The sequence below is a fragment of the Eutrema salsugineum genome, unplaced genomic scaffold (assembly GCF_000478725.1).
Source record: "Eutrema salsugineum unplaced genomic scaffold, Eutsalg1_0 scaffold_6, whole genome shotgun sequence".
Classification (NCBI taxonomy): domain Eukaryota; kingdom Viridiplantae; phylum Streptophyta; class Magnoliopsida; order Brassicales; family Brassicaceae; genus Eutrema; species Eutrema salsugineum.
This window is the reverse complement of record NW_006256547.1, coordinates 4096389-4119170: the sequence shown is the minus strand read 5'-3', so window position 1 is coordinate 4119170 and position 22782 is coordinate 4096389. Positions and strand designations below refer to the sequence as shown.

General features: G+C 37.0%; 7 protein-coding genes across 10 annotated transcripts; 4 read left to right on the top strand and 3 right to left on the bottom strand.

The window, feature by feature from the left end:
- Positions 1–4525: 4525 nt before the first annotated feature.
- LOC18011707 (50S ribosomal protein L18) lies at positions 4526–5089 on the top strand. The gene has a single exon (XM_024151622.1). The coding sequence runs from the start codon at positions 4552–4554 to the stop codon at positions 4894–4896; it is 345 nt and encodes a 114-aa protein (XP_024007390.1). The 5' UTR covers positions 4526–4551; the 3' UTR covers positions 4897–5089.
- An 82-nt stretch (positions 5090–5171) lies between these two features.
- LOC18011706 lies at positions 5172–7070 on the top strand. 4 transcript variants are annotated; one of them, XM_024151336.1, is made up of 4 exons: positions 5172–5465; positions 5821–6191; positions 6283–6605; positions 6686–7070. In XM_024151336.1, the coding sequence occupies exons 1-4, from the start codon at positions 5384–5386 to the stop codon at positions 6810–6812; spliced, it is 903 nt and encodes a 300-aa protein (XP_024007104.1). In that variant the 5' UTR covers positions 5172–5383; the 3' UTR covers positions 6813–7070. The 4 variants fall into 4 exon arrangements, with proteins under 4 accessions (XP_024007104.1, XP_006394938.1, XP_024007103.1 ...); XM_006394876.2 differs by having other exon boundaries at positions 6677–6918; XM_024151335.1 differs by having other exon boundaries at positions 5252–5465; positions 5807–6191.
- A 1624-nt stretch (positions 7071–8694) lies between these two features.
- Positions 8695–10623, bottom strand: LOC18012935 (serine/threonine-protein phosphatase PP1). The gene is made up of 4 exons (XM_006394874.2): positions 10157–10623; positions 9401–9960; positions 9105–9287; positions 8695–8972 (listed from the first exon to the last, which is right to left on the bottom strand). The coding sequence occupies exons 1-4, from the start codon at positions 10347–10349 to the stop codon at positions 8949–8951; spliced, it is 960 nt and encodes a 319-aa protein (XP_006394936.1). The 5' UTR covers positions 10350–10623; the 3' UTR covers positions 8695–8948.
- Positions 10624–11905: 1282 nt separating this feature from the next.
- On the top strand, positions 11906–13457 carry LOC18012687 (60S ribosomal protein L18-3). Its single transcript, XM_024151818.1, has 5 exons — positions 11906–11993; positions 12277–12366; positions 12462–12590; positions 12842–13024; positions 13108–13457. The coding sequence occupies exons 1-5, from the start codon at positions 11991–11993 to the stop codon at positions 13264–13266; spliced, it is 564 nt and encodes a 187-aa protein (XP_024007586.1). The 5' UTR covers positions 11906–11990; the 3' UTR covers positions 13267–13457.
- A 451-nt stretch (positions 13458–13908) lies between these two features.
- Positions 13909–15397, bottom strand: LOC112083412 (protein FAM133B). The gene is made up of 6 exons (XM_024151366.1): positions 15132–15397; positions 14790–14856; positions 14644–14706; positions 14378–14422; positions 14238–14294; positions 13909–14143 (listed from the first exon to the last, which is right to left on the bottom strand). Exons 1-6 carry the CDS (start codon positions 15350–15352, stop codon positions 14051–14053), a joined length of 546 nt encoding a protein of 181 aa, XP_024007134.1. The 5' UTR covers positions 15353–15397; the 3' UTR covers positions 13909–14050.
- A 475-nt stretch (positions 15398–15872) lies between these two features.
- On the bottom strand, positions 15873–18199 carry LOC18012686 (putative pectinesterase/pectinesterase inhibitor 28). Its single transcript, XM_006394872.1, has 2 exons — positions 17197–18199; positions 15873–16984 (listed from the first exon to the last, which is right to left on the bottom strand). The coding sequence occupies exons 1-2, from the start codon at positions 18197–18199 to the stop codon at positions 15873–15875; spliced, it is 2115 nt and encodes a 704-aa protein (XP_006394934.1).
- A 3071-nt stretch (positions 18200–21270) lies between these two features.
- On the top strand, positions 21271–22104 carry LOC18012975. Its single transcript, XM_006394871.2, has one exon. It carries the CDS (start codon positions 21271–21273, stop codon positions 22102–22104), a length of 834 nt encoding a protein of 277 aa, XP_006394933.2.
- Positions 22105–22782: the final 678 nt, after the last annotated feature.

Here is a 22782-nt window from a genome sequence, read left to right as displayed (position 1 = left end):
ATGAAAATCTATCATCTAAGATTCGATGCCAATGCTTTAATACATGCAACAATGATGAAATTGACCAATTTAAATATGCTTTTCTTTAACTGAATTTTTGTTTAACTTACCCCAATAACTTGCACTGCTTCCCCTTGAACGGTAAGTGACACTAATTAAAGTTATTTTTACTCCTTTTAAAATAAAAGGAAAATAAAATTTTCAAAAGTCATAAAAAAGGAGGGGGGTCAAACAGTCTTACTTTTTACAACGTAGATTATTGCATCCCATTGAAGATAAAAGCTACATATGTATCGATCTTACTATAATATAGGACTAGATAGTTAATAATGGGCGTATTAAAAGAACAATAAATGATTAAAACTGAGAAGAATTGCATTGGAACTCTGCAATACACAAAGTCTCTGTCTCTCTATCTATGGTGGTGGATCTTTTTTTTTTTTTTTCTTTTCTTTTTTGCTACGAGGGTAAAAAAAAAAGGAAGAGAGAGAGAAGGGGAAGAAACTCGCGAGGAACACGCAACCCACTCCTCTCTGAGTTACTGTCTCCATCATTTCATCATCATCTTTCATTTCTCTTCACCATCCTACTCCTCTCCTTTTTTTTAAAGACACTTTTATTTCATTTATTTCTTGTTTAAAATCAAGTAATGCGGCTTCGTATTTGAGAAAGTCAGCGATAGATCAATTTGGGACTATTTTCATAATTATCACTATTACTTATAGAATTATCCATATTAGTTATTAATCTATTTGAAAAAATGTTAGTGTAGTGGTTTCGGTTTTAGGAACGAATTGAATGTGTAAATTCGTTGCATTTTTCATATTTAATTTTATCGTATGCAATCACTCAGCATGGACTACTATGCCACTTCGGTGTTGGTTAAATGTTTTATCTGTAATGGGATTAAATGAAAATATGAAGAACATTTTTTTTGTTGACCAAACAACCTTTAGTTTAGCTGGATAAAATTTATATGCGTTAACTAGAGTCATTAGTTGATGTAGTTTCACGTGAGTATGCCATATCACTAATTTTTTTTTTATAAAGAATTGCTCCGATTAATCAATTTGAGTTGTACTCATATGAGGTATCGCATTTGAAAGATCGGGCATGCGGCCTTAGGGCATTCACATTACCCCCGAAAGAAATTAGAGCGTAGATATATATTGTACTGGACCAAATACATATTTTGAATATCCATTAATCATGAATGCTGGCAAAACTGCATGAAATATCCAAACACGAAACGCCCTTATTATTTTGAACTCCTGGTTTAGTACGTAGCAGCTTGGTTGATACATATATGTTATTTTTCTTCGAGGAGATGTATATATACATGTGTGAGTGTGTGACGTCACAATGAAGTAAGAAATTGGGATAAAACAGTGAAGCTTGAACTTGGATTCGGCGGCAGGAAGTAGACATAAACTGACCCAGGCTCGTCACCTATCTTTACTGTCTGTCTCTATTACATACATTGCGTACTAAACTACTTCATTATTAATAATGCTCAAAATATTATCGCTATTCTTACAAGCTACCCAATTGTAATTTTTGTCCATTGAAAATCAATTATCTGATATCCTCCTGCCATCCCATGGTCAAAGGTCGATTCTGTTAATATATAATCAATTTTTTTAATTATCTCTACCAGCGAAAATAAGTTGGTCTATTTTACTATTCTATACTCAAATTACGTCGTGAGGGGTTGGGAATTTTCCAACTAAATCTCACGTATCTGTGAGGTCTCGTTTTACGTATCTATGTACGCATGCGTGTTGTATATACATCTCTGAGATAAAATAAAAGATCATTTAAAGTAATGGAAAGACTTTGTGATATGATTGCCATTTTACTTCTTATCCACATTTAAAGAAATCCCACTTCAAGACTCAATCACTTTAATTCTGCTCCCATTTATTTTCTTAGTTTTGGGGATTTATTTTAATATGAATTTTGCCTCATTTTATCAAACACTTGAAGCCCACTATATATGTACGTAAATGAGCAAGCAGGAGTTCTTGCCTCCTCCTCATTCTAAGTTGTATATTTTATTCTAAGCCTCTTCCTCTACACACACAGATCTCTCTCTCTCCCTCTATATATAAATATACGTGGCCATGGAGGATCTATGGAGTTAATGTGAGAGAAATGTAATGGGTGAGTAACACTTGCTGGAGAAGCAGGGCACGTGCGAGCACAAATGAGATCTATCGGTACATGTTGATCATATTTTCGCACGTGTTCTACTCCTCCAACACGTGTGTCTCCCCCTCCCCCAATAGGCAGCTGTCCACGGTGAGAAGAGAATGTACACATACACGTTCCGAGTTCATATCTATTGGACTACTTTATGCATATGTATCGTGGATATAAAAGAACTATTTGAATTATACATTGATAGTTGTAGTTTTTTTTTTTTTTGGTGTGGTATGGGCATTTTAATCATGTGTTATCGAATGCAACAATATACTCATATGACCATATTAAGTTGTTTCTAAAATATAAGTCATTCAACAAGACTTTTTTTTATTAGATAACACTAGACTTGGTAAAAGTTAGAGATATATAGATTCTTGACCCCAAATGAATTTCCGTGGAGAGGATTGAAACTGTGAAAAACAGCCTCTTTTGTTTATCTCTCTCCCGAACCCGAATAACTGATGAGGTTTTAATAGAAGTATAGAACTATCTGTTAGAAGGGGAACTATTTTACTTTATATTATGGATAATGGATATCGGAATATTAAAGTTTCAAGACTGTTGTTAACTCTGACAGACAAAATCTGTTTTATTCTCTCCCTTAAATATACATTCAGTAACCTTGATTTATATTTGTGGAGAAAATGTTAACAGAATGTACTGATAAAAAAAGGGATTTAAAAATGATTTGCTTACGTCATTGTTATAAAAAATGTATGCATGTGTGTAGGGTAAAAAGAAGAAAGGTGGTTGAGGCAAAGTTGCCTAAGAAAGCGGGGGACTTTCTCTCTTTCACTCACTGCCATTAACTCTCACTTCTGTCTCATTTTTTTCTTACTTCTGTCTCTTTTCTCAGTAACAGTTTAATAATTACAAAAATAAAGTGAAAATAAACGAAAATTCGCATATATTTATATATATATATATTTTTTTTTTCGTAAATACTTCATATGTACGTAGATTGCGTAAGTTAATATTGTCATGTACTTGTGGAGACGGGAAAAAAACACTGGAGGGTACAATTTTGTTTTCCTGTGTTTAAAACGACATATATTATATATTTAAAAAATCGGAATGTCACACTGCACATGTAACGAACCGAATTGTTATATACTTTTATAAAAAAAAAAAAAAAATTATGAAGTGGGCCAAAAATGGGCTCACTTTTCATTTTGTTGATCAAAACCCAATTTCTCGTCTAGGGTTTTTTTCACCTGTTTCCGTCATCCTCGTCGTCGTTTTGTTCAATCTCTACTTCGCCGGACTCCGTCGAGGTACGCGAAACATTGGTTGAATAGCTGGAACATTGCCAGTCTTCTTGGCAGTTCTTACGGTTGATTAGTTTTCTAGGATTATCGAGCTTTCACCTTGAGAATCTGGAACCAATTTCTTACTGGATTTAAGTTTCGTTTTGATCAAAATTCAATATTTTTTGCTGGGCATCTGGTGAAAATTCTCCATTTGAAGCTCCGTGTAGACTTACTTTTGGGCCACATTTCGATCCCGTCTTTGAATTAGAATTTCAAATGAAAACTGGTTCCTCCATTTAACTTTGATGGATGAGTAGTAAAGGAAATGAATTCATCTTTGTTATATTTTCGTTTTGGAACGTTGTTTATTTGCTATCGATCTCATCATAAATGTCAAGTAATTCAAGAATGCAGTTTGGGGAGGCACTAAATATGTGATTGGTTTTGATTGTTCAATTTTCTCTGTTATGGTTGTTACATGGGCAATGTTGTACTGATTGATCCAGTTAAAAGGAATGGCAACTTTTCAGGTTTGGGTAACTCCGTAAACATGTGTGTTTGGACTATTGTTTATGATTATGGTTTAGTCACAAACTGATACACACCAACTGTTTGATGAAATGTCTTGAAGAAGTAAAATGTTGTTCGTTTGGTTATCGTTGGAGAGCAAAGACGTAGGAACTTGAATTTTTGTCTAGGTTTGGTTTTGGTATAAGAAGCAATGGGGATTTATATAACCAGGAGGTGTCACATCACACATAGTCTTTTGTCTGATACGATATATACGTGAAGATTTAGCTTAAACATGGGATGGTTAATTTCTAGATATAGTGTGATATTAACATGCCTCTGCTTATGTTAATTTTGCTGCATTCCACTTCACTATAATGCAATTTCGTGATACTCTTTGCTTGCATGATTGCATCATCTACGACTTCCAGGTTTAATTTCATGGACCGTTGTTCATTAGCTAAATTAGAGTTTTCTTCTTAGTTCTTTCACATGCCTGTAAATGTTTATTAGATTCTCTCTCTTTAAAGGGTTTACACTTTGTTAAAACTTGCAGACTTTCAGAGAGAGAGATAGAGAGAGAAGGATGGTGATTCCACCGGCAGTGAGACCTCCACGTCTCTTTGACTACCTCAAACCTTACGTCTTGAAAATGCACTTCACGAACAAGTTTGTTCACGCCCAAGTCATCCACTCACCAACGGCCACGGTGGCTTGCTCAGCGAGCTCACAGGAGAAAGCACTCAGGGAGACAATGGGTGTCACACGAGACGTGGCTGCTGCTGCAAAGATAGGTAAAATCCTCGGGGAAAGACTCTTGATGAAAGATATTCCAGCTGTTACCATTCACATGAAGAAAGAGCAGAGGTATCATGGTAAAGTCAAGGCCGTGGTTGATTCTGTCAGAGAAGCTGGCGTCAAGCTGCTTTGAGGATCATTCAATAATATCAATGAAGCCAAATCAATTTCATGTTGTTATAACTCGGAATATTGTCCCTTTTTTTGGCTTATCAGACGGATTGGTGCCACAATGAAAGCCTTGCTTAATCCATGTTTCAAAAAAAAATGTTCAAAAGAGAACGAATGTTATAAGCTTTGACTATTGCAATAAAAGTAGATTACATCAATTTCATTTCTTAAAATTTCCACTAGAGTATTACTATAATACTATAATATAAGGGGTTGAATATTTCCCAGAGTTACGACAACAAAATTCCGCGACAGAGAGATAGAAAGGCTAAATCAATAAAAAGGGAGATTCTATTCTAAAACCAAATTAGACGGGAGTGTATAGAATCGGGTATTCGGGTCGGCCCGTATTTTTCTTCCTCGCAGGAGAGACTTGTTGAACTTTTAGTCACGACTACTCTCGTATTCATCTTTCTCTGTTGCTTCGAGCTTAGATTCAGTTGAGAAAGATGGGAAGATGTTTAACGAAGAGGTTGTTCCTAATTCAGAGTCCGATCCTGTTTCTTCATCTCCTGATCTCCTTCTCGTCCGGTTAGTATCAAATCTTAGGGTTCTTCTTGTTAACATTTCCATTTGATCTGCTGGTTAGATTTCAGAAAGTGGCTATTGAATTTCATATCTCAAAGTCTCAATCTTTTTTGCTTTTTTCGTTTGGATCATCTTGACTAGTCCGATGCAAGCAAACCAAGTTGATTAAAAATTGAGTTTTGCGTTTGTTCCTTCTCAGCTTGTTGTTGTTCATGTGGGCTCAGTGTTCTGCTAGCTCCATTTTGAGATTGGGCTACTCATGGAACTCGTTGCAATACAAAATTTGTTCAATTTGAGTGAAATGCTTGGTTTTGGGGGTTGTATTTGCTTAAGAATGGTTGTAGAACAATGTTCTCAGGTGCAGTTAAACCGGATTCGAAAGGAGTATGCGTTTCTAAAGGAGGGCGGTTTCAGCCATATGAATCAGAAGGAAAGCCTCCAAAATCTGTTGGCAGAGGATCCAAGGATCTAACTCTGTGCCGGGTGTTCCGTAAAAGGACTTGTTGCTCTTCTGCTCAGACAAACTCTGCTTTCGTAGCTGTCAGAAACTTGGCCACTTACGGAGAAGCTAGTCAAGATTGCCTGCATTTGTTCGAGTTACTGGAGTGTTCGATATGTAATCCAAATGTTGGAATTCAACCAGGGCCTCCTCGAATTTGTGCGTCGTTTTGTAACAAAGTCTTTGAAGCTTGCAAAGACGCATACTTCGCTAGTAATGCACTTACACAGGTAAGAACAATTTATCGGTGTTTAGATGATTGTGATAGACAAATGCAAGGACATAGGAATTTGGAATCTAATGGTTTTTTTATGTGTTTAGATGATTGGCCCCTGTGGAGTCAACGACGACATCATCTGCGTAAAGGCTTCAAATTGGGAGTCCAATGGCACAGCATTCTGCGAAGCAGCTGGTTTTTCCGTTCAAACAAATGATGATTCCAGAGAAGAACCGTGTTACGGAAGCAAAGCAAGTCTAGAATCAGTGGTGGAATCATGGTCGAGAGAGACTCGAAAGAAGACCGCTTCAAAGACTGAGACTTTATCATGTTTTAAAGATCTTTTGCAATGGGTTCGCGTAATGACAACGATTCAGAAGATTTCTTTGGGAGTTTCGTTTCTTGTAGCAGGAATGTTCTTGATCAGGTTTGGCTTTTCCTTTCTTCTCTCTAAGTAAGCCTCTAAGGAACACCTCAGCGTACTAACACTTGCTTTAGGTGGTACAGGCAATGGCATAACCGTAATCAGAAGCAGCGGCTAGCTGCGATTCATAAGGCCGCTAGACGATTGGGAGGGAACGTGAACGGGAATTCATACAGTGCAGCTATAAATAGAAGAATAGTTCAAAGTTGATTTCTTTTTCACCAGTGAACAGGCTGAGTAAGCTTATGGAAGGATATTTTACAACAGTAGTTGCAAAAGCCATGAATTGACTGTTATCAAAGTCGAATCTTTACTACGTAAAGGGCTTGTCTCAAGTGAGATTTTGACAAATGCGTGAATTACTGTGATATAATGTTTGTCTATTTATACAGAAAACGTTAGAGCGAAAACAAAATACATAAGAAAAAAAACAAGCTGAGGCACCAGAGAGAAACAAAGGACAATTTTACTTATTTATGTTTTTGACCCCATATTAAATAATCATCGCTTTTTATCCCATCATTGTCAGTTTGATGTACAATTATACAATTCTGCCTTCAATCATGCTACTCTCTTTTAGTAAGATGAATTTGGTTCATGTGCAACCATGATAAACTTTGAACTAGGCAACAAAAAGAAAAGAAGAATACATATGACTCTGCGATTCATAAGAAATTGTTACAATTTTGTTAGACCTTTTTGGAAATAAACACTAACTTTATACTCTCCCATCGATGTTGAAATATTCCTCGTCCTCGTTTTCCAAGCACAACCCTTTAAGAATCTCGTAAGGTTACTTGACTTTGTTTGCAAGAATGTCCTTCCAGTGAAGGACGACGGATCTTGACACAGAGCGGATTATAGGGTTACCATTCTTGGCTAGGAATTGAACAGAGCGAAAGGCGTCAGTTTTGGTAATAAGTCGAGGGGTTAGAGGCAAGCTTCGCATAAGTCTGAGAATTTCAACGCATCGTATGGCTTCAGGAGAGACGGTGTGAAATCCTTTATCTCTTGCAACATGAGCGGCTCTGGTAGCGAGGCTAATCAGTTCTTCAAGTTCTTTCCTTTTTACCATTCTTCTTTTCCTGCTTCTTCTCTTCACATCTTTTGTACTTTGTGGTGGAAAATCATCTGGAAAAGTCATTGGTTTTTTGAGAAAAACAACACAGAGACCAAATACTGAAGAACTAGAGACCGAATGTCAGAGAGGGAGAGAGGAAAAGTGAGAGACTAATGGTGATAACTGTTAATAGACCACAACCCTAATTGGCTATATAGAGCAGAGTTTTCCTTTTTCTATTTTCCAAATTTTAGATAGAATTGGGTTTAAGGATTAACATTTTTCTTTGTTGTCATTGTTGAGGAGGTGATAATTTTCCTTTTCTCTATTACGTTCGAGATCGGCCACAATTTTCCTTTTCTCTCTTTTGAAAAAAAAAAATTGGTCAGCATATTACATGTGTTCGCTTGCGAGCCAAGTTATAAGTCCCATGGAACTCACAATCCTGGCCCGTTTATCACATAGAGAGATGTTCCTGTCCTGAGAAATTAGGGATGCGATGGCGATCGCGTTTGCCTTTGCGTTTGTTGTTATGTTTGCCATTGCGTTTGCAGTCACGGGAGATGACTAAATCCGGATCTTGGGTGGCGTCATGGCTTCTTGAGTTCTTTCTTTTCTAATTTTTTTGGTAATTGTTGCAGGGACGAGGGCAACTCATAAACGTAAGGAGGATTAAATTACTTGCAAGTAGGATTATTCATGAGTAAAACAAAGGAAGAAGGATGATTCATGAATCATATGCTTCTATAGTAGAAGAATAATTTACAGGAAAAGTGATTATTATTCGTTGCTTTTGTCAATAAAACTTAACAGAAACCCACTCACAATCCGATGAGCTATATTGTTCTGGTTTTTCTGTGTTTTATTGTTTGTCTATGCATAGTGGACATTGGAGCCAACAAAAATCAAAGAAAATGTGATGCCTTGATGATATGCTCATATGCAAAAAGGTTTGTAGAACAAGAAAATAAAAATAAGCAATAAAACATATCAACGAAAAAATTCTAACTTTAAACTAAAAGGGTCAAAAGAAGAAAGAAAAGGAGATCAAAATCTCCAGATTCAGAAGAAAGATCATTCTGCATCTATACACATAAAACGAAACGTGTTTTTGATTTCTCAACTTTTTTTTTACAGAAGTTTTTTTTTATGACCAAGGACCCTTTGGGTTCTTACATTGCATTTCAACCCATAACTGATGACACAGACACAGTTATAATGAAAGTCTAAATCTTGAGACTAGCTTGAGATGTGGAACCGTATTCTTGAGAGAGAAGACTCGAGTTTCAAGACTTCCCCATTTTCGGTACCTGACAAAGAGAAACATATGAACAACAATAGTTGTTAAGAGTCAAATAAGGTTTTTCATTCAGTTTGTTCTAGGTGAAGAATCGTGTTACAAGATAGCCCTGAATCTATATATTTTCTTGGTAGAAACGAACCTTCTTGAGAGGCTGACTGCTGCTAGAAGCTGGGGCAGGTTTCATAATCTCGAAAGAGCAAACAAGAGACTCGTCCACGCTCAATAATGCACCAGCATTGTCAAACTCCCCACCATAGTTTGGAGCTGAGAATATCGTCACTAATCTCCGTTTTGCGAAAAACTCGTACCCATCTTCCACTACCTGCAACATAAAACATGTCAAATATGGTGAGGAACTTTCAATTGTTCATATCTGAATCAAGAACAACTTTCACAGATTGATCTCGTGGAGGTTCGTTTGTTTCACGTTTTTACCTGATGGCCTCGGCAAATGAGGTCAAGATCATTCTTATCCAAGAACTCAGCGACTTTATCGGCTCCAAAAGTGCAAGAGATACCTCGATCACTATCAGCCCACCCTTCAATCTTCTGATCAGGATCCGACCAAAGTAAATCACAAAGAAGACCGCTGTCTGGAATCTCTGTAGGCCTCTGAATCTCTCGAATCTGGTTTAAGTTGTCCAATTCTGGTGATAACCCACCGTGCATGCATAAGATCTTGTCGTCAATGAGTGCAGCTACGGGCAAACAGTTGAAGCAATCAGTAAATACCTTCCAAAGGCGTACATTGAATCTCCGTTTGCACTCGTCGTAGAATCCGTAAATCCTGTTGATCTTAGCGTCCTCGTGGTTACCTCTCAAGAGGTAAATCTTCGATGGGTAACGAATCTTGTAAGCAAGAAGCAAACATATGGTCTCGAGACTTTGCTTGCCTCTATCAACGTAATCGCCGAGGAAGAGAAAGTTTGCTGACGGAGGATAGCCTCCGTATTCGAATAACCTCAAAAGATCTTGATATTGGCCATGGATATCACCTGAGATCCCCCAAAATCGAAGAAAACGTCAAGACAAGAGCTACACACTAGAAATTGCAATACCCAGATGCTCAAATTCACAGAGAAACCCTAAATTCGCAATTTCACACCCAAATTAGGCAATTTCACACCCAAATTAGGCAATTTCATCGTCAATCAACCAATCTCAAATCATGGGGAGTGAGAGAGAGATTACCGCAGATACGAATTGGGGCATGGAGCTCGACGAGATTGGGTTGAGAGAGGAAGATTTGACGAGCGTTAAAGCAGAGTTGACGAATCTCGCTCTCGGAAAGCTGAACCTGTTTCCCTCCTTTACCTTCCAACAATCTCCTTATAATATCATCCAGCACTCCTTTATCCACCATTCCTTCCATGCTCGTCATCATCGTCTTCTCTCTTCAGATCCCAATTTTGTCACCTGAATCCAGAATTGATACAAGGGTTTGCGCCAAAACAGGCGATGAAAACGAATAAAGACCCGATCGGAGAAGTCACCAAAAGGAAAAAGAAAAAAAAATCAAAAAAAAATTGTCCCTTTGAAATTTCCCGTGGAGAAGAAGAGGAGGGTCAAACAATGAGAACGAACCCAGAAAAAATCTCTATTGTCTTAAAAAAATTCAGAGGAGGAAAGAAGATCAAATGGTAGAGAGAGAGAGATAAGAAAAGAACAACCAAGAAAGAAAGATTATAATACGCGGAAAATGAAAAAGAAATCCAAAACTTTAAAAGCATTTCAGAAATCATCTTTGATTTATAGGAAATGCATATACACCCCAAAATCTTCTCAAGGATATACACACTTCATATACTCATGAAACTTCTCTCATTTAACACGTATTAGATTGTTCGGAATTTGCTATAAAGGGTGTAATTAGGAACTGAAAATATGCGGTCTTGACACATATTGTTCTAGTATGTGAATAGAGTTTATAATTTTAATGGGGAAAATGGATTTTGCGGGAACTAATCCATTGCAGCAACTTATGGTATGTTGTTTGACGGAACCGTAATCATGGTCGCAGTCTATAATGAATTCTCGAGATTCACGCTAGTAACAATCGTGATTAGGCACCAATAGCTCGGTGTCCATCAAAAATCTTAAGGCTAATGGTAGATTGGAAGAAACTGTCACGGAACGCATTGGAACCTCTCGCCAAAGACATTATCGTTATCGCCGCCAAAAAACTGATCATGCAACTTGCAGCTTGCACACCTGACGATTTGTTTTTAGTTTTTAAGTAAAAATGGAGTATATATATTTCTCTATTTAATTTATGAATAATATTGAGTTTCTTTTTATTATAATGTATCATATTTATCTGTTTAATGTTTTTAAAACTTTACAAAAAATTAATAAGTTGACTTGCAAACCATCCAGACCTTTACCAACCCACAATCTCTATCCATATTATTTTTATTCTTAGAACTTATTAATCTAATGATGCTTACATTGATGTCAAAGGGATCCAACTGATTTAAAATAAAGAGTCAAATGAACATCCAGCGAAAATTGAGAGTTTGCTGAAACCTTCCAAGGCAAGGCTATGGATTGACCTGAATTTCCTCAATCTCTTGTGAATAATTAAGTGAGATAGAGAAACTCATATACATAAACAACTTTGAGTTTCAAAATTAGTCAAACACATACTATTCCTTTGAGATATAGGATATGAATATCTAATTTCTCATTACGCCATTTCGTGAACGTTTATACATACATATTGTCGACAAATTAATCGACTGCTTTATTTTATTTTTCTTGTTGGCTGATACATTTAGCATTCCAATTTGTTTTTAATAATCATAAAATGACAAATTATATTGACTTTATTGAAAACAAAGTTCTCCGTCATATATCTCGGGCCGATGAATGTTTAATAATTGGGCTTGTAGTTTGGGCCCAAAGAGCCTAAAGCAAAGACGAAGTTTTGAGACCTAAAATGCGAGCGAGCTTGCTCCTATAAATTCATAAACCCTAATATCATTTTCGTCTTGCTTCCCTAGCAGTCACTCGACAGCACAAAGCCATGGTACTTCCTCATCTCCTTCGCTCGATCTCCGTTTCTGAGTTTCCTATGTTTTTAACGATGAACTTGATCTGGTGATTTTAGCGGATGATTGTTCCATTTGCTTTATGCATTTCGATATTAGAATCTAGTTTTGTAGATTACGAGTTGCGGCGTCCATATTTCTAATTAGTTTATGGATTTGCGAGATAGCTTGTTATGCGATTTCCGTTTCTCTGTATTTTGAAGTTTTGATTTAGAGAAACTTGCTTTCGAGGTTGATTCTTGGGTTTTCTCGTTGTTTCAGGGTATCGATCTTATCGCAGGAGGTAAGAGCAAGAAAACCAAAAGGACAGCTCCAAAGTCCGACGATGTCTACCTCAAGCTTCTCGTCAAGGTAAAAACTTTTAGAGGTTCTATATGACTTGTAAGCTGAATCTTTCGGTACAGTGGTTTATTGAGATTTGGTCATGTTTTTGATGATTTTGGCAGCTCTACCGGTTTTTGGTAAGGAGATCTGGAAGCAAGTTCAATGCTGTGATACTGAAGAGGCTTTTCATGAGCAAAGTCAACAAGGCTCCTCTTTCTCTCTCTCGGCTCGTCACTTTCATGAAGGGCAAGGTTTGATTCTTGGAAACTCTCTCTCGTCCTCTATGTATTGATTGATACGCCCCTGTCGTAGATGATCTCATTTCTACGAATTCTGTTTTCGTTTTGCAAAGTTAGAGTTTTGATATTGCCTTATCATGTTTGTAAATGAGAGAATAAGTGTCCTAGGCACTATCATCTTACTTGCAGGGTTAGATTTTTTATTCTCTAGATCGTTTGGTGTTACGATTACTGAAATGGTACAAGTTTTTGTTTAATTGCAGGAGGGTAAGATTGCTGTGTTGGTTGGAACTATAACCGATGATTTGAGAATTCACGAGATTCCTGCCATGAAGGTTACTGCCTTGAGGTTTACAGAGAGGGCTAGGGCTAGGATTGAGAAAGCTGGTGGAGAATGCTTAACCTTTGACCAGCTTGCCCTTAAAGCTCCATTGGGCCAGAACACGGTGAGTAACATGAAATGAAGCATCTTTATCTGATTGTTAGGATTTTGAAGTTTAAGCATGCTAATGTTAATGTGTTATGACAGGTTCTACTTAGAGGACCTAAGAACTCGCGTGAGGCAGTGAAGCACTTTGGTCTTGCTCCTGGTGTGCCACACAGTAACACTAAGCCCTATGTTAGGTCTAAGGGAAGGAAGTTTGAGAAAGCTAGAGGAAGGCGAAAGAGTCGTGGATTCAAGGTCTAAGAAATATCTGCTGTTTCCGAAGTTGTGTTGTTTCGTTATGATTGGCTTCAGAATCGAAGTTTTGCTAGAGAACACTATGCTTCCTCTTTGCCTGTTTCAGACATTGTTTCAAGTTTCCTGTTTTTCTGTTTTAATCGACTTTTAAATGTTTTGCCTAATACATTTTTAATTTACTAGTACCACAAAAGCCTGTTTGAGATTGTTTAAAAGTCAGAAGAATAACATATTCTCCATTAAGGAGAATCTCTACTTCTTGAATGACCAAGTGAGGATAAATTACAATACATAACAGATCAATTTACAATCTTTTAATACAGCTGCAAACCTAATTTGAACGTAAGACTGTAATTGGCTAAGAAGAATTGGAGACTGAAAATGTTATTGCAGAATCGATATGCTACGTAATTTCCATAATCATAATGGAATTAGAATACACAAAGGTTTCTCATTACAAGTTATATGTACTCCAACAAATGGAACACAACTTCATGAAGGAGTTGGCTCAAAAGTTCCAGATTGGATGGTGGATCTTGGAAGCTGTAACTGGTCTGATATACGCACCGATAAATTTCAGTAACAATTTCACGGGTTTCCAATAAGAACAATGTGGGCAAAAAAAGTTTTAAGACCAAACATGCAAAAGAAACAAATTCAACATGCTTTAATATCAACTCAATTCCATGACAGATTGGTTCTCTGGATAAACAAAACGAGTCTGAATCACTGTCTTACATTTTCTCGTTGCGAGATTTTTTCATTGAGACAAAAAAAAGCAAACAAATAACTAGTCGAAACTTGCATTCAAGAACTTGAGCAATTCATTTCTCTTGCTCTCTGCAGCTTTGTCCTCTTTGGACTTGTCAACCTTCAGCAGAATCTGTAACCAAACACAGAAGAAGAACGTAAGCAACAAACAGTGTAAGATTAAAACTTAAGAGACTGAGAGGAAGAGAGAGAGAGTCTCGACTGACTTTTTTCCCAGATACAGCACTTCTACGCTCACCATCGCCTTTGTCGCGGCTCAAAAACTGAATTAGAAAAGAAAAATAACAGTGAAACTCAAGGCAAGGAAACGTAAAGTTTAGATCTTTTGGGAATATCGCTTTAGTACCTTTGATAGTTTAACAGGCCCGCTGCTTCCTTCTCCTTCCCCTTTCTATACAAGACTCACATTGCCAGGACCAAAAAGAAAAAAAATCAACAATGTCCCCGGTTGATCATGTCACCAAACCCCAGCTCCAAGTTCGAAGAGGCCACAGAGAAAGGCAAAAGAAGTATTATAAGTAACTCGTCATCTTGATGGAAACTTTTATTGTATCCGAGGCAAAAGAATAGTTTTATCTAAGCAAATATTGTAATGAGACAAAAAGCTCCTACCTTTCTGTCTCTGTTCTTGTGACGTTTATGACGATGACTCTTGCTTCGCTCCTTATCCTTGGCCTGTCAAACGGAAAGGTTACTTATAAAGCTGACAACCATTAATAGAGAACATCAAATGATTAAGAATCGAGCAAATAAGCAACCTTCTTTGGCTTTTCATGCTTCTTGTGCCTTCGTGACCTCTCGTCCTCACTATCTGAGCTCTCACCTCTGCAACAAAATCGCAAATAACACTTTTTATGCTCTCTAGTCTCTGTTTGAATCAACCTATAGAGTTCTATTGACTATATTCCCAAACCAGTTTCCATGAAACCAAACCAAAAAACCAAACATCGACGAACAAAATCAAAACTTGAAACCAGGTGCTCCGATCCAGAAACGAAAAAGCAATTAAAAACTCAAAACACCAAACATGAAATTAGGATTTTCAATCGTATTTCTCGGCGGGAGATAGGTGATAGCATTGCTTGAAGAAATTCACGGACCTGGAGGAATCGGAGTAAGAAGAATCAGAGGAATCGGAGGGGTGCTGGCGTCTACGGCGTCGTTTCGAGCTGGACCTGCTCTTCTTCCGTACCTTGAGCGAGTCCCTGTCACGGTCGCTTCTACGGTGGCGACGGCGATCCTTGCGGCGGCGATGAGAGTCTGCAGAATCAGAGGAAACGTCGGAGGAGGACGAGGAAGAAGAGGACGAGGAAGCCGCCATTGGTCAGATGAGAATCAAGAAGAAGAAAAATTTAGATCTTAAGGGGTTTTGGCTCAAATATGTAAGAAAGGTATATGGGTTCGGAAATAACTAGAGGGCTTAATAGTATAATAAAAGACTTTAAGGTGCTTAGTTATAAGGATTCAAAGGTTGAGGTGTTTCATGCAATTTAAGAATCCTCGCTTACAAGTTACACAAGTTATAAGCTGGATCTGTAAAGTCAACAACACGCATCTCGGGCCTAAATCAGCTATCTGGCCCAGCCCTAAAAACAAAACAAAAACACAAATCTTTGTGTATCTTGTGATTTTACAATTTATGTTTAATCGCTACCGTATCCGCCTTTAACCAAAAAACAAGAAGTACTAATTTAACTTCTAAGAAGTTAACATATACCGGGAAGATTTAACTTGAATTTACAAATCTAATCATATATACTCATTTCATTTACAAAGTCCATAAGGTTTGTCGAAATATTGATCCTTCTCTTGAGTAGACAGCACAAATACACACACGACCTCTAGTTAGACGCACTCATAACAGAACTTTTCGGAGAAGCCGAAGGTGAAAGCGAAGGGGAAGCAGAAGGTGAGACTGAAGATGAAGCCGATGGAGAAGTCGAAGGTGAAGTTGATGGTGAAGCTGATGGTGAAGCTGATGGTGAAGCTGATGGAGTTGTTGATGGAGAAGCCGATGGTGAAGCTGAAGGTGAAGCTGATGGAGTTGTTGATGGAGAAGCTGAAGGTGACCCTAAACCATTGGGTTTAATGGAGGCTCCTGGTGCAGCGGCTGGAGAATCTATCAAACCAAACCCTGTTATACCAGAGCTGGAACCAGTTTCTGTATTATCTACAGTACCGGTCAAATTTGCCGAGCCTGGTTCGCTTGGACCGGTAGTTGTGGAATTGGAGGAAGCCGTATCAGTTCCTGAACCGTTTCCGGTGAAAAGACCTGGGGTGTACGGAACACCTTTACCCGGAATCCAAGCGTCACCTTGGATGTACCGAGATGGAGTGAATTCAAGAACTTCTTCTTCACTCAACTTCTTGATTCCTGGCCAAGTAACCCGGTTCGTGACTGGTGCACCCGGTCCAGTGTTCCGCACCTCCGAGTAGAAGAGCGTGTCAAGCCCAAAATTACCTTGCCATGGCTGCCATCCTTGGGCCGGAACAAAATCCGGGATAAAAGTGTTCATGATGATAGTTTTTGAATACTCTTTCCATGGCCTTCCAAGATAAGCTTTGCTAGTTTCCTTGACCGCCAAGTAATCAGATTCTCCAGCAATTCTACACCCTTGAAGCACAAACCCTGTGGATTCTCGCGGATCTTTACGTCCGTGTGCTGTAATGGGACATGCCTGGTTTGGTAGTGGCTTCCTCACCAATAAGGTACAGTTTTGGAATACCGCGGCTGCGTCTCCAAAGAGAAAATCTATGGTTCCGGAGATAGTACAGTCGCGGTAAAACTGACGGTGAGAATGTGCGTAGAGAGTGTCTTGGTAACCATCGAATCTACAGTTGTAGAATATAGACTCATCCGATAAAACCCTAATCGCAACTGCTTGATGCTTTATGGCCCCAGCCGTGTTCTCGAACCCCATGTTCTTGGCAATGAAATGGTCTCCAATGATTCCTGCAATAATCAACCATTAAAACTCAATTCAAAAATACAAATTTTTAATAAGAAAAAAAAATTGTTAGAATGATTTGTCCTACATTGATGATATAGAAGATTTATGGACAATATATAAATGCGTGGCAAGCCTCTCACTCTAGCTAGTTTTTTGGTGTAAGTTAGGTCCATTACTAATAGATATGAGATCGATATCATTAAAAAATCATTACCAACGGTGGCGGTACGGTAGGTTGTAATACCGTCCTTGAAACTTTTATCGCCGGAGAGAACTGTTTTGTCAGGGCCATCGCCGATGAAAACCAGATCCGGCATGCTTCTATTCACTTGGACATATTCTTTATAGATTCCTTCCTTGATGTGAACAACGAACGTTGCGTTCCTCTTCTTGGGGACATTTTGCAAAGCCTCGTTGATCGTCTTGTACTGACCGCTTCCGTCCTGAGCCACCACCATATCTGGTTTGGCCTCAGACGATGGAACGTTCAAGAGGCTACGCGCACGCACATCAAGCCACGAAGGGAACTGATCTTGAGAAAGCAAACGACGACTATTCAGCTCAGGAAACTGCATTTGTCCCAAGGAATTCGACATCTCGCTGACCATTGCAAGCCCGTTATGCGTTAACTGGACCGCTGTTTTCAATGCCTTCTTCATCGTCTCACCTGCGTTATTATTCCCTTGTGTCCCTTGAAACCCGTCAAGACATGTTTGCTCGTGGCTTATCGTCGCGCTGAGCCAAATCTTTAGCTTGATCAAGGCCTCGTCCATCTTGTGAAGCTCGAAGCTCCCTATTTCATCAAACGATTTAGTTAGCTCGACGATTGCGTAATCCATTAGCTCCTTGCATTGATCTAAAGCCATCTTTGTCCTTGGATCCTTTTGTAGGTCAATCATCGTCTGTGACTTCTTCGCCACGTTACTTATCTGTTTCATCGTTGCGTTAAACGCTGTCTTCACGAGCTCCAAAGGATCAGATATGTTCTTTGCGTCTTTCCTTAGAGTATCTTCACAAGTCTTCTTGTAATCCGTTGGCGCGCAAACATCCTTGATGGCTTTAACAGAAGTCGTGATTTCTTCGTTACCTCCGTTATCGTTCTTATTGACGCTGACGGTAACGGCGACAATCATAGAAATCAGAACAGCAGAGGAGATGGAGATGATTACGTAGCTCCTTTTCCTCTTCGAATCATCGTTGTAGGATCCGTATGCCATTTTTTGTCAATTTTTTTTTTTGTTTTTTTTTAAAATGTATATATATATATATTGAGCAGCTTCTTTTTGTTGAATTGTTTTTTTTAAGAGCTGTTTATTGTTTTTGTATAGACTCCTGTTTTGAAGCTTACGTAGCCTCCTTAGGAGTGTGAACTTTGCATAGTTTTTTTAAACATTTGCAATGATAGTTTTGTTTCCGATAGATAAAGAGGTTCATCGTTTTGGTTGCTCTGTTTTATGAGGTTTGGCGGGAAACTCGTTCGGCTTAAGAGCGAGAGAGATAGAGACACAAATAGGTTTGTGGTTTTGTTTTTTCTCTCTGATTTTTTTCTTTTCTTTATGAGTTACTAAACAGGGAAAATTTGATAATCTTCATTTAAGGTGTAATCGAACTAACTTAAAAAAATAAAACTGTTTTTTGTTCACAACAAAGTAGTGAATGTTATAAGTTAAATATTTTGAACAGGATTATATTCAATTTTTTTTTGTCAAAACACTTTACCCTCTATATATTAGGCATATCTCATTTTTTTCGTTTTTTGAGAAGAATATTGTAAATGAAAATCGATTGAATTTAGCAAATTTAGATATCAGTAATATATTTTTACTTTTTTAAATGGCTTCAAAACGCTCGAAAAAAATGAAATTTATTGATAGTATGAAATTATGATTATGATACGGCTATCGTTAGAGAAATCAGGATTTGATATTTGCCTATAAATAAGAAAGTTTTAAAGTAAAGAAAAAGGGAGGAGAACGCAAAAAAAAAACTTGAAGAACATATTCTCCCCAATTCAAGATGACCAACGACAAAGAATGTTAGGAAAGACCGAAGATTCAACAAGCGATCACCAAAAATAGAAGATCCTTCATCAGGAGTCGTTGTGCATACTTGATTCGATTAATTGTAATTCACTAGGCATGGTTTGAAGATCCGAGAGCTGTTTTGATTCGATGATCAAACAAATGCTACAATTTTAATAGGGTCACTCAGGTTAGTAAAACCAATGACATCCATACTTTTAGGAGATCTCTTATGTTATTCGACTTGGTTTATTGTTTAGTTTTATTGTTTTTTAGTCTACCATTTGAACCGTTTAATTTGTTGCAAGTTACAAATAATAAGTTATATTGGGCCTGAAAAGTGGAAAACTTATAAACTTATAGTAGGATAGAAATTTTAACTTTAAGTCCAGATTTGTGCTATTTTATGAATTTTCGTAGTTAGAAATTAGTTTAGATAATGAAATATTGCAAAAAACAACATTTGGTAAACAATATGATTTATTGGTATCATGAAGTTCTAGAAAAATTTAATCATATCTTATACATATACATATGTGTAATATAATATATATATATACATTCATGTATACAAAACATGAATTTTATGATAATATACACACACACACGTTACTTTTAGAGTTTTCATTCCAATTTTGAAAATGTGAAATCATAGTTTTTTTTTTTTTTTTGTAAAAAAATGTGAAATCATAGTTGCACAAAAAGTACATATATTTGGTAAACAAAAAGATAAGGTCAGGCAAATAGGAAAAAAAAAATCAATGTAATTGCTAGATATCTAAAGATAAAAGATAAATAATGAATGGCTTTAAAAATATGTCAAAAGTATTATAACTATATAGTAGTTTTATGAATAAAAGTGTACAATAGTAAAAGATAAATAAAATTGGACATATGGAGCAAGGCTTACAGCTTTTAGACATACCGTAAGAGTAAGCTTTACTTTTAGCTGTACTAAGATGTGTGAGATAGTTTTAGAAAATCTCTTCCTAAACAGGACGCAAACTTTCTCCTTAAAATGTTGGTATTGCCCACAGAAAGGAATGATTTCATAATGCTGTTCTGTCTTCGTGGAAAAAAGGATAAGAACAAACAACATTATGTAGTAATAAATCAGTAATCATAAAATGTATCTTAGATATTTTTTACCAATAGTTATATCCAGGAAATAAAGAGTTTGAATACATTTACTGTTATTTTTTTCTTAAATCGGACTACATAACTGTATATATAATTATTTTGTTAAAAAATAGTTATGTAGTCTAGTTAAGAAATAAATAACACTAAAGATATTCAAACTTTTTTTTTCCTGGATTCTTTCTAGTCCATGCATCATTTTGTTATAATTTTTATTTATTTTTGAGTATATTTCTCCCAATCAGAACATAGAAAGTAAAAGTTGAATATGACCGGAAAACTAAATAAAGAAGAAACTCACATTTTTTACTAATTAATCTAAGGACACATAAGCAACAGTCAAACAGGGTAAGACAGCTGCCTAAGTACAATTGTTATGAAACTTATAAACATCTTCCAAGTTTAGTTTTTCCGTATATTACATTGCAATTTCTTTGTATTTGCAATGATTACATATTTTCAATTTAGTGAAGAATAACACAATCCTTCCATAAGAGTGACAGATGCTACTTTGACTAGTTGGCTTCTTAATTCTTATTTTATTTTAAATTAAAATTTAAAGTTAAATATATTTTTACTCACAGAAATAACATACATAATTATATAAAAATAGATGAAAATTATTAAATAAAAAGAGTAAAATTAAGATGGTTAGAAACCAAACATATTTTAAGAATTATCTTATTCTTCACTAATTTTGTAGAAAATGTATAGTCATTGCAAATACAAAGTGAAATGTACGTAATATATGGAAAAACTAACTTTGCATAAACATTATACTTAGACAGCTTTGTCTTAGCCTGCCTGGTTACAGTTGCTACTTTGTCATGAAAAGAAAAATTAGTACAGTTTAACAAAAAAAAATCATTTTGTTAGACAAAAAGAGTAAACTCAACATAGTTAAAGAAACAATCATAACTTTTGAGATATGATTTTCATAGTAGTAGCTGTGATTTTAATTAGTTTTACCCTTTTGGAGATTTTATACCATAATAGTTAACTAACACTAACGTTATCTTCTCGATAAATAGTGTCCTCATTTCTCCGAATCTAGCACAAAGAGTTAAAGATCACATCTCAATCCGAAAAAGAAAAAAAAAAAAAATATTTGTTCCATGGCGAGCCCAGTTATGTCTTCTTCAAGCTCCTCCACCACCCAAACCGAGAAGCTCCAAGGCCTTATTTTGGCCATGGAAGAAGAGTCCAGGGAGAAGGCAACGGAGAGCACCAATTTGAGACTAGGGTCTCCTGCTGAGCAGGAGGTTATGTCTGAAAGGACGAGTGAGAACCCTAGTGTCAGATCTGGTGCTGTCCGAACAGGAAAAGAGATCATGACGTTGTACCCGTCGAAGTCCAATAAGATCTACACTTGTCAGTTTTGCAGCAAAGGGTTCTCAACCTCTCAAGCCCTAGGTGGTCACCAGAACGCGCACAAGCAAGAGCGCCAGTGGGACAAGAAGCGGAAGGAGATGGAAGAAACCTACCCCGAACTCGCCTTTTTGCCCCCTTACCTGGACAAGCCTCACTTGCTCTTAGGTGGGTATTCACAAGATGCTTTATCCAACGAAAACCATCTTGGGATCACTCTTGAACCTTTGATGAAACGCAGCGTTTGCTCATCTTTCCCTAGAGGACTCGGGGACATGAACATGACCGTTGTTCCTCGCATCACTCCTACTCGCTTCTTCAACGGGACCACTTTCACCAATGGTTCTTCGTCTTCAAGGGGATTTGAGCTCAGCCCTTCCAACATCAGCAATCTCCCGATGATCCCTATGAACGTTCCTCCTTTTCATCCTCCTCTAACCACCAATCCTTCGGAAGAGAATGTTTTGGTCGAGGAGAATTTCATCTCAAAGATTGGGAAGGCCAAAATTGAGGAGATTGATGATGATGATGATGATAATCAGCCAAAAGAAGGGAACGCTGAAGGATGGGGCATTGATTTATCTCTATCCCTTTGAGTATCGTTTAGTCCTATGCGTAATCTATTTTTCATTTTGAGGTCTCGTATCTATTACAGACCTCTCTCTCCATCACATCTCTGTCTCTATCATGAGGAATGTTTTTCTCTCTCTCTTTCGTTTTAGTTTATTTCATTTTAAATGTTCCTTTGTCTGTAGCATCTCTTCTTCTATTCAGATGTAATGCGTGTTTGATTGAGTTTGTTTTTAAATGTCTGATTCCTTTCTTTTTTTCTTTTCTTGTTGCCCATCTATATATCAAGAATCTTCTACCATTTCTGCAATTTTCAAAAATCATGGTTGAATATTCATCTACCAAGATTATGGAGGTTATGTGTGTTGATTTTCAACCCTGTCGATAAATCAATACTTTTTTGTTTTGTTAAAGATGTTAGTGTTTCACTTATGATCGATCGAACCTATTCGAGTTTCATGTATATTTACATGGTACGCTGCATATAGTCTTATAAATAAAAATCATCATATCATCCAAAAATAGTCTAGCATTTACGATGGAGCGTTTTGGATATTTTAAAAAGTAATTTGAAGAGATCGTGTTGACTCAAATTTCCAAAAAGTAGATTTTATGTTTACCAGAAATTATGTCCGAAAAATTATCGTCTATGTTTAGAAGAAAAAACTATGAATTTTTGGGAAACAATGACTATAAGTATAGTA

Excerpts from the sequence above, each read along its gene's own strand:
- LOC18012687 (XM_024151818.1), top strand. Across the intron at positions 12,367-12,461 it reads ACCTCAAGCTTCTCGTCAAG|CTCTACCGGTTTTTGGTAAG; the intron begins GTAAAAACTTTT and ends TGATTTTGGCAG. Across the intron at positions 12,591-12,841 it reads TCACTTTCATGAAGGGCAAG|GAGGGTAAGATTGCTGTGTT; the intron begins GTTTGATTCTTG and ends GTTTAATTGCAG.
- LOC18012935 (XM_006394874.2), bottom strand. The coding sequence starts at position 10,349 with ATGATGACGAGCATGGAAGGAATGGTGGATAAAGGAGTGCTGGATGAT. Across the intron at positions 9,288-9,400 it reads TCATTTGCCGAGGCCATCAG|GTAGTGGAAGATGGGTACGA; the intron begins GTAAAAACGTGA and ends TTTATGTTGCAG. Across the intron at positions 8,973-9,104 it reads GCAGTCAGCCTCTCAAGAAG|GTACCGAAAATGGGGAAGTC; the intron begins GTTCGTTTCTAC and ends TCTCTTTGTCAG.
- LOC112083412 (XM_024151366.1), bottom strand. The coding sequence starts at position 15,352 with ATGGCGGCTTCCTCGTCCTCTTCTTCCTCGTCCTCCTCCGACGTTTCC. Across the intron at positions 14,857-15,131 it reads TCTTACTCCGATTCCTCCAG|AGGTGAGAGCTCAGATAGTG; the intron begins GTCCGTGAATTT and ends ATTTTGTTGCAG. Across the intron at positions 14,295-14,377 it reads GGCCTGTTAAACTATCAAAG|TTTTTGAGCCGCGACAAAGG; the intron begins GTACTAAAGCGA and ends TTTCTAATTCAG.
- LOC18012975 (XM_006394871.2), top strand. The coding sequence starts at position 21,271 with ATGTCTTCTTCAAGCTCCTCCACCACCCAAACCGAGAAGCTCCAAGGC.
- LOC18012686 (XM_006394872.1), bottom strand. The coding sequence starts at position 18,199 with ATGGCATACGGATCCTACAACGATGATTCGAAGAGGAAAAGGAGCTAC. Across the intron at positions 16,985-17,196 it reads CTACCGTACCGCCACCGTTG|GAATCATTGGAGACCATTTC; the intron begins GTAATGATTTTT and ends TGATTATTGCAG.
- LOC18011707 (XM_024151622.1), top strand. The coding sequence starts at position 4,552 with ATGGTGATTCCACCGGCAGTGAGACCTCCACGTCTCTTTGACTACCTC.
- LOC18011706 (XM_024151334.1), top strand. The coding sequence starts at position 5,392 with ATGTTTAACGAAGAGGTTGTTCCTAATTCAGAGTCCGATCCTGTTTCT. Across the intron at positions 6,192-6,282 it reads CTAGTAATGCACTTACACAG|ATGATTGGCCCCTGTGGAGT; the intron begins GTAAGAACAATT and ends TTATGTGTTTAG. Across the intron at positions 6,606-6,676 it reads GCAGGAATGTTCTTGATCAG|GTGGTACAGGCAATGGCATA; the intron begins GTTTGGCTTTTC and ends CACTTGCTTTAG.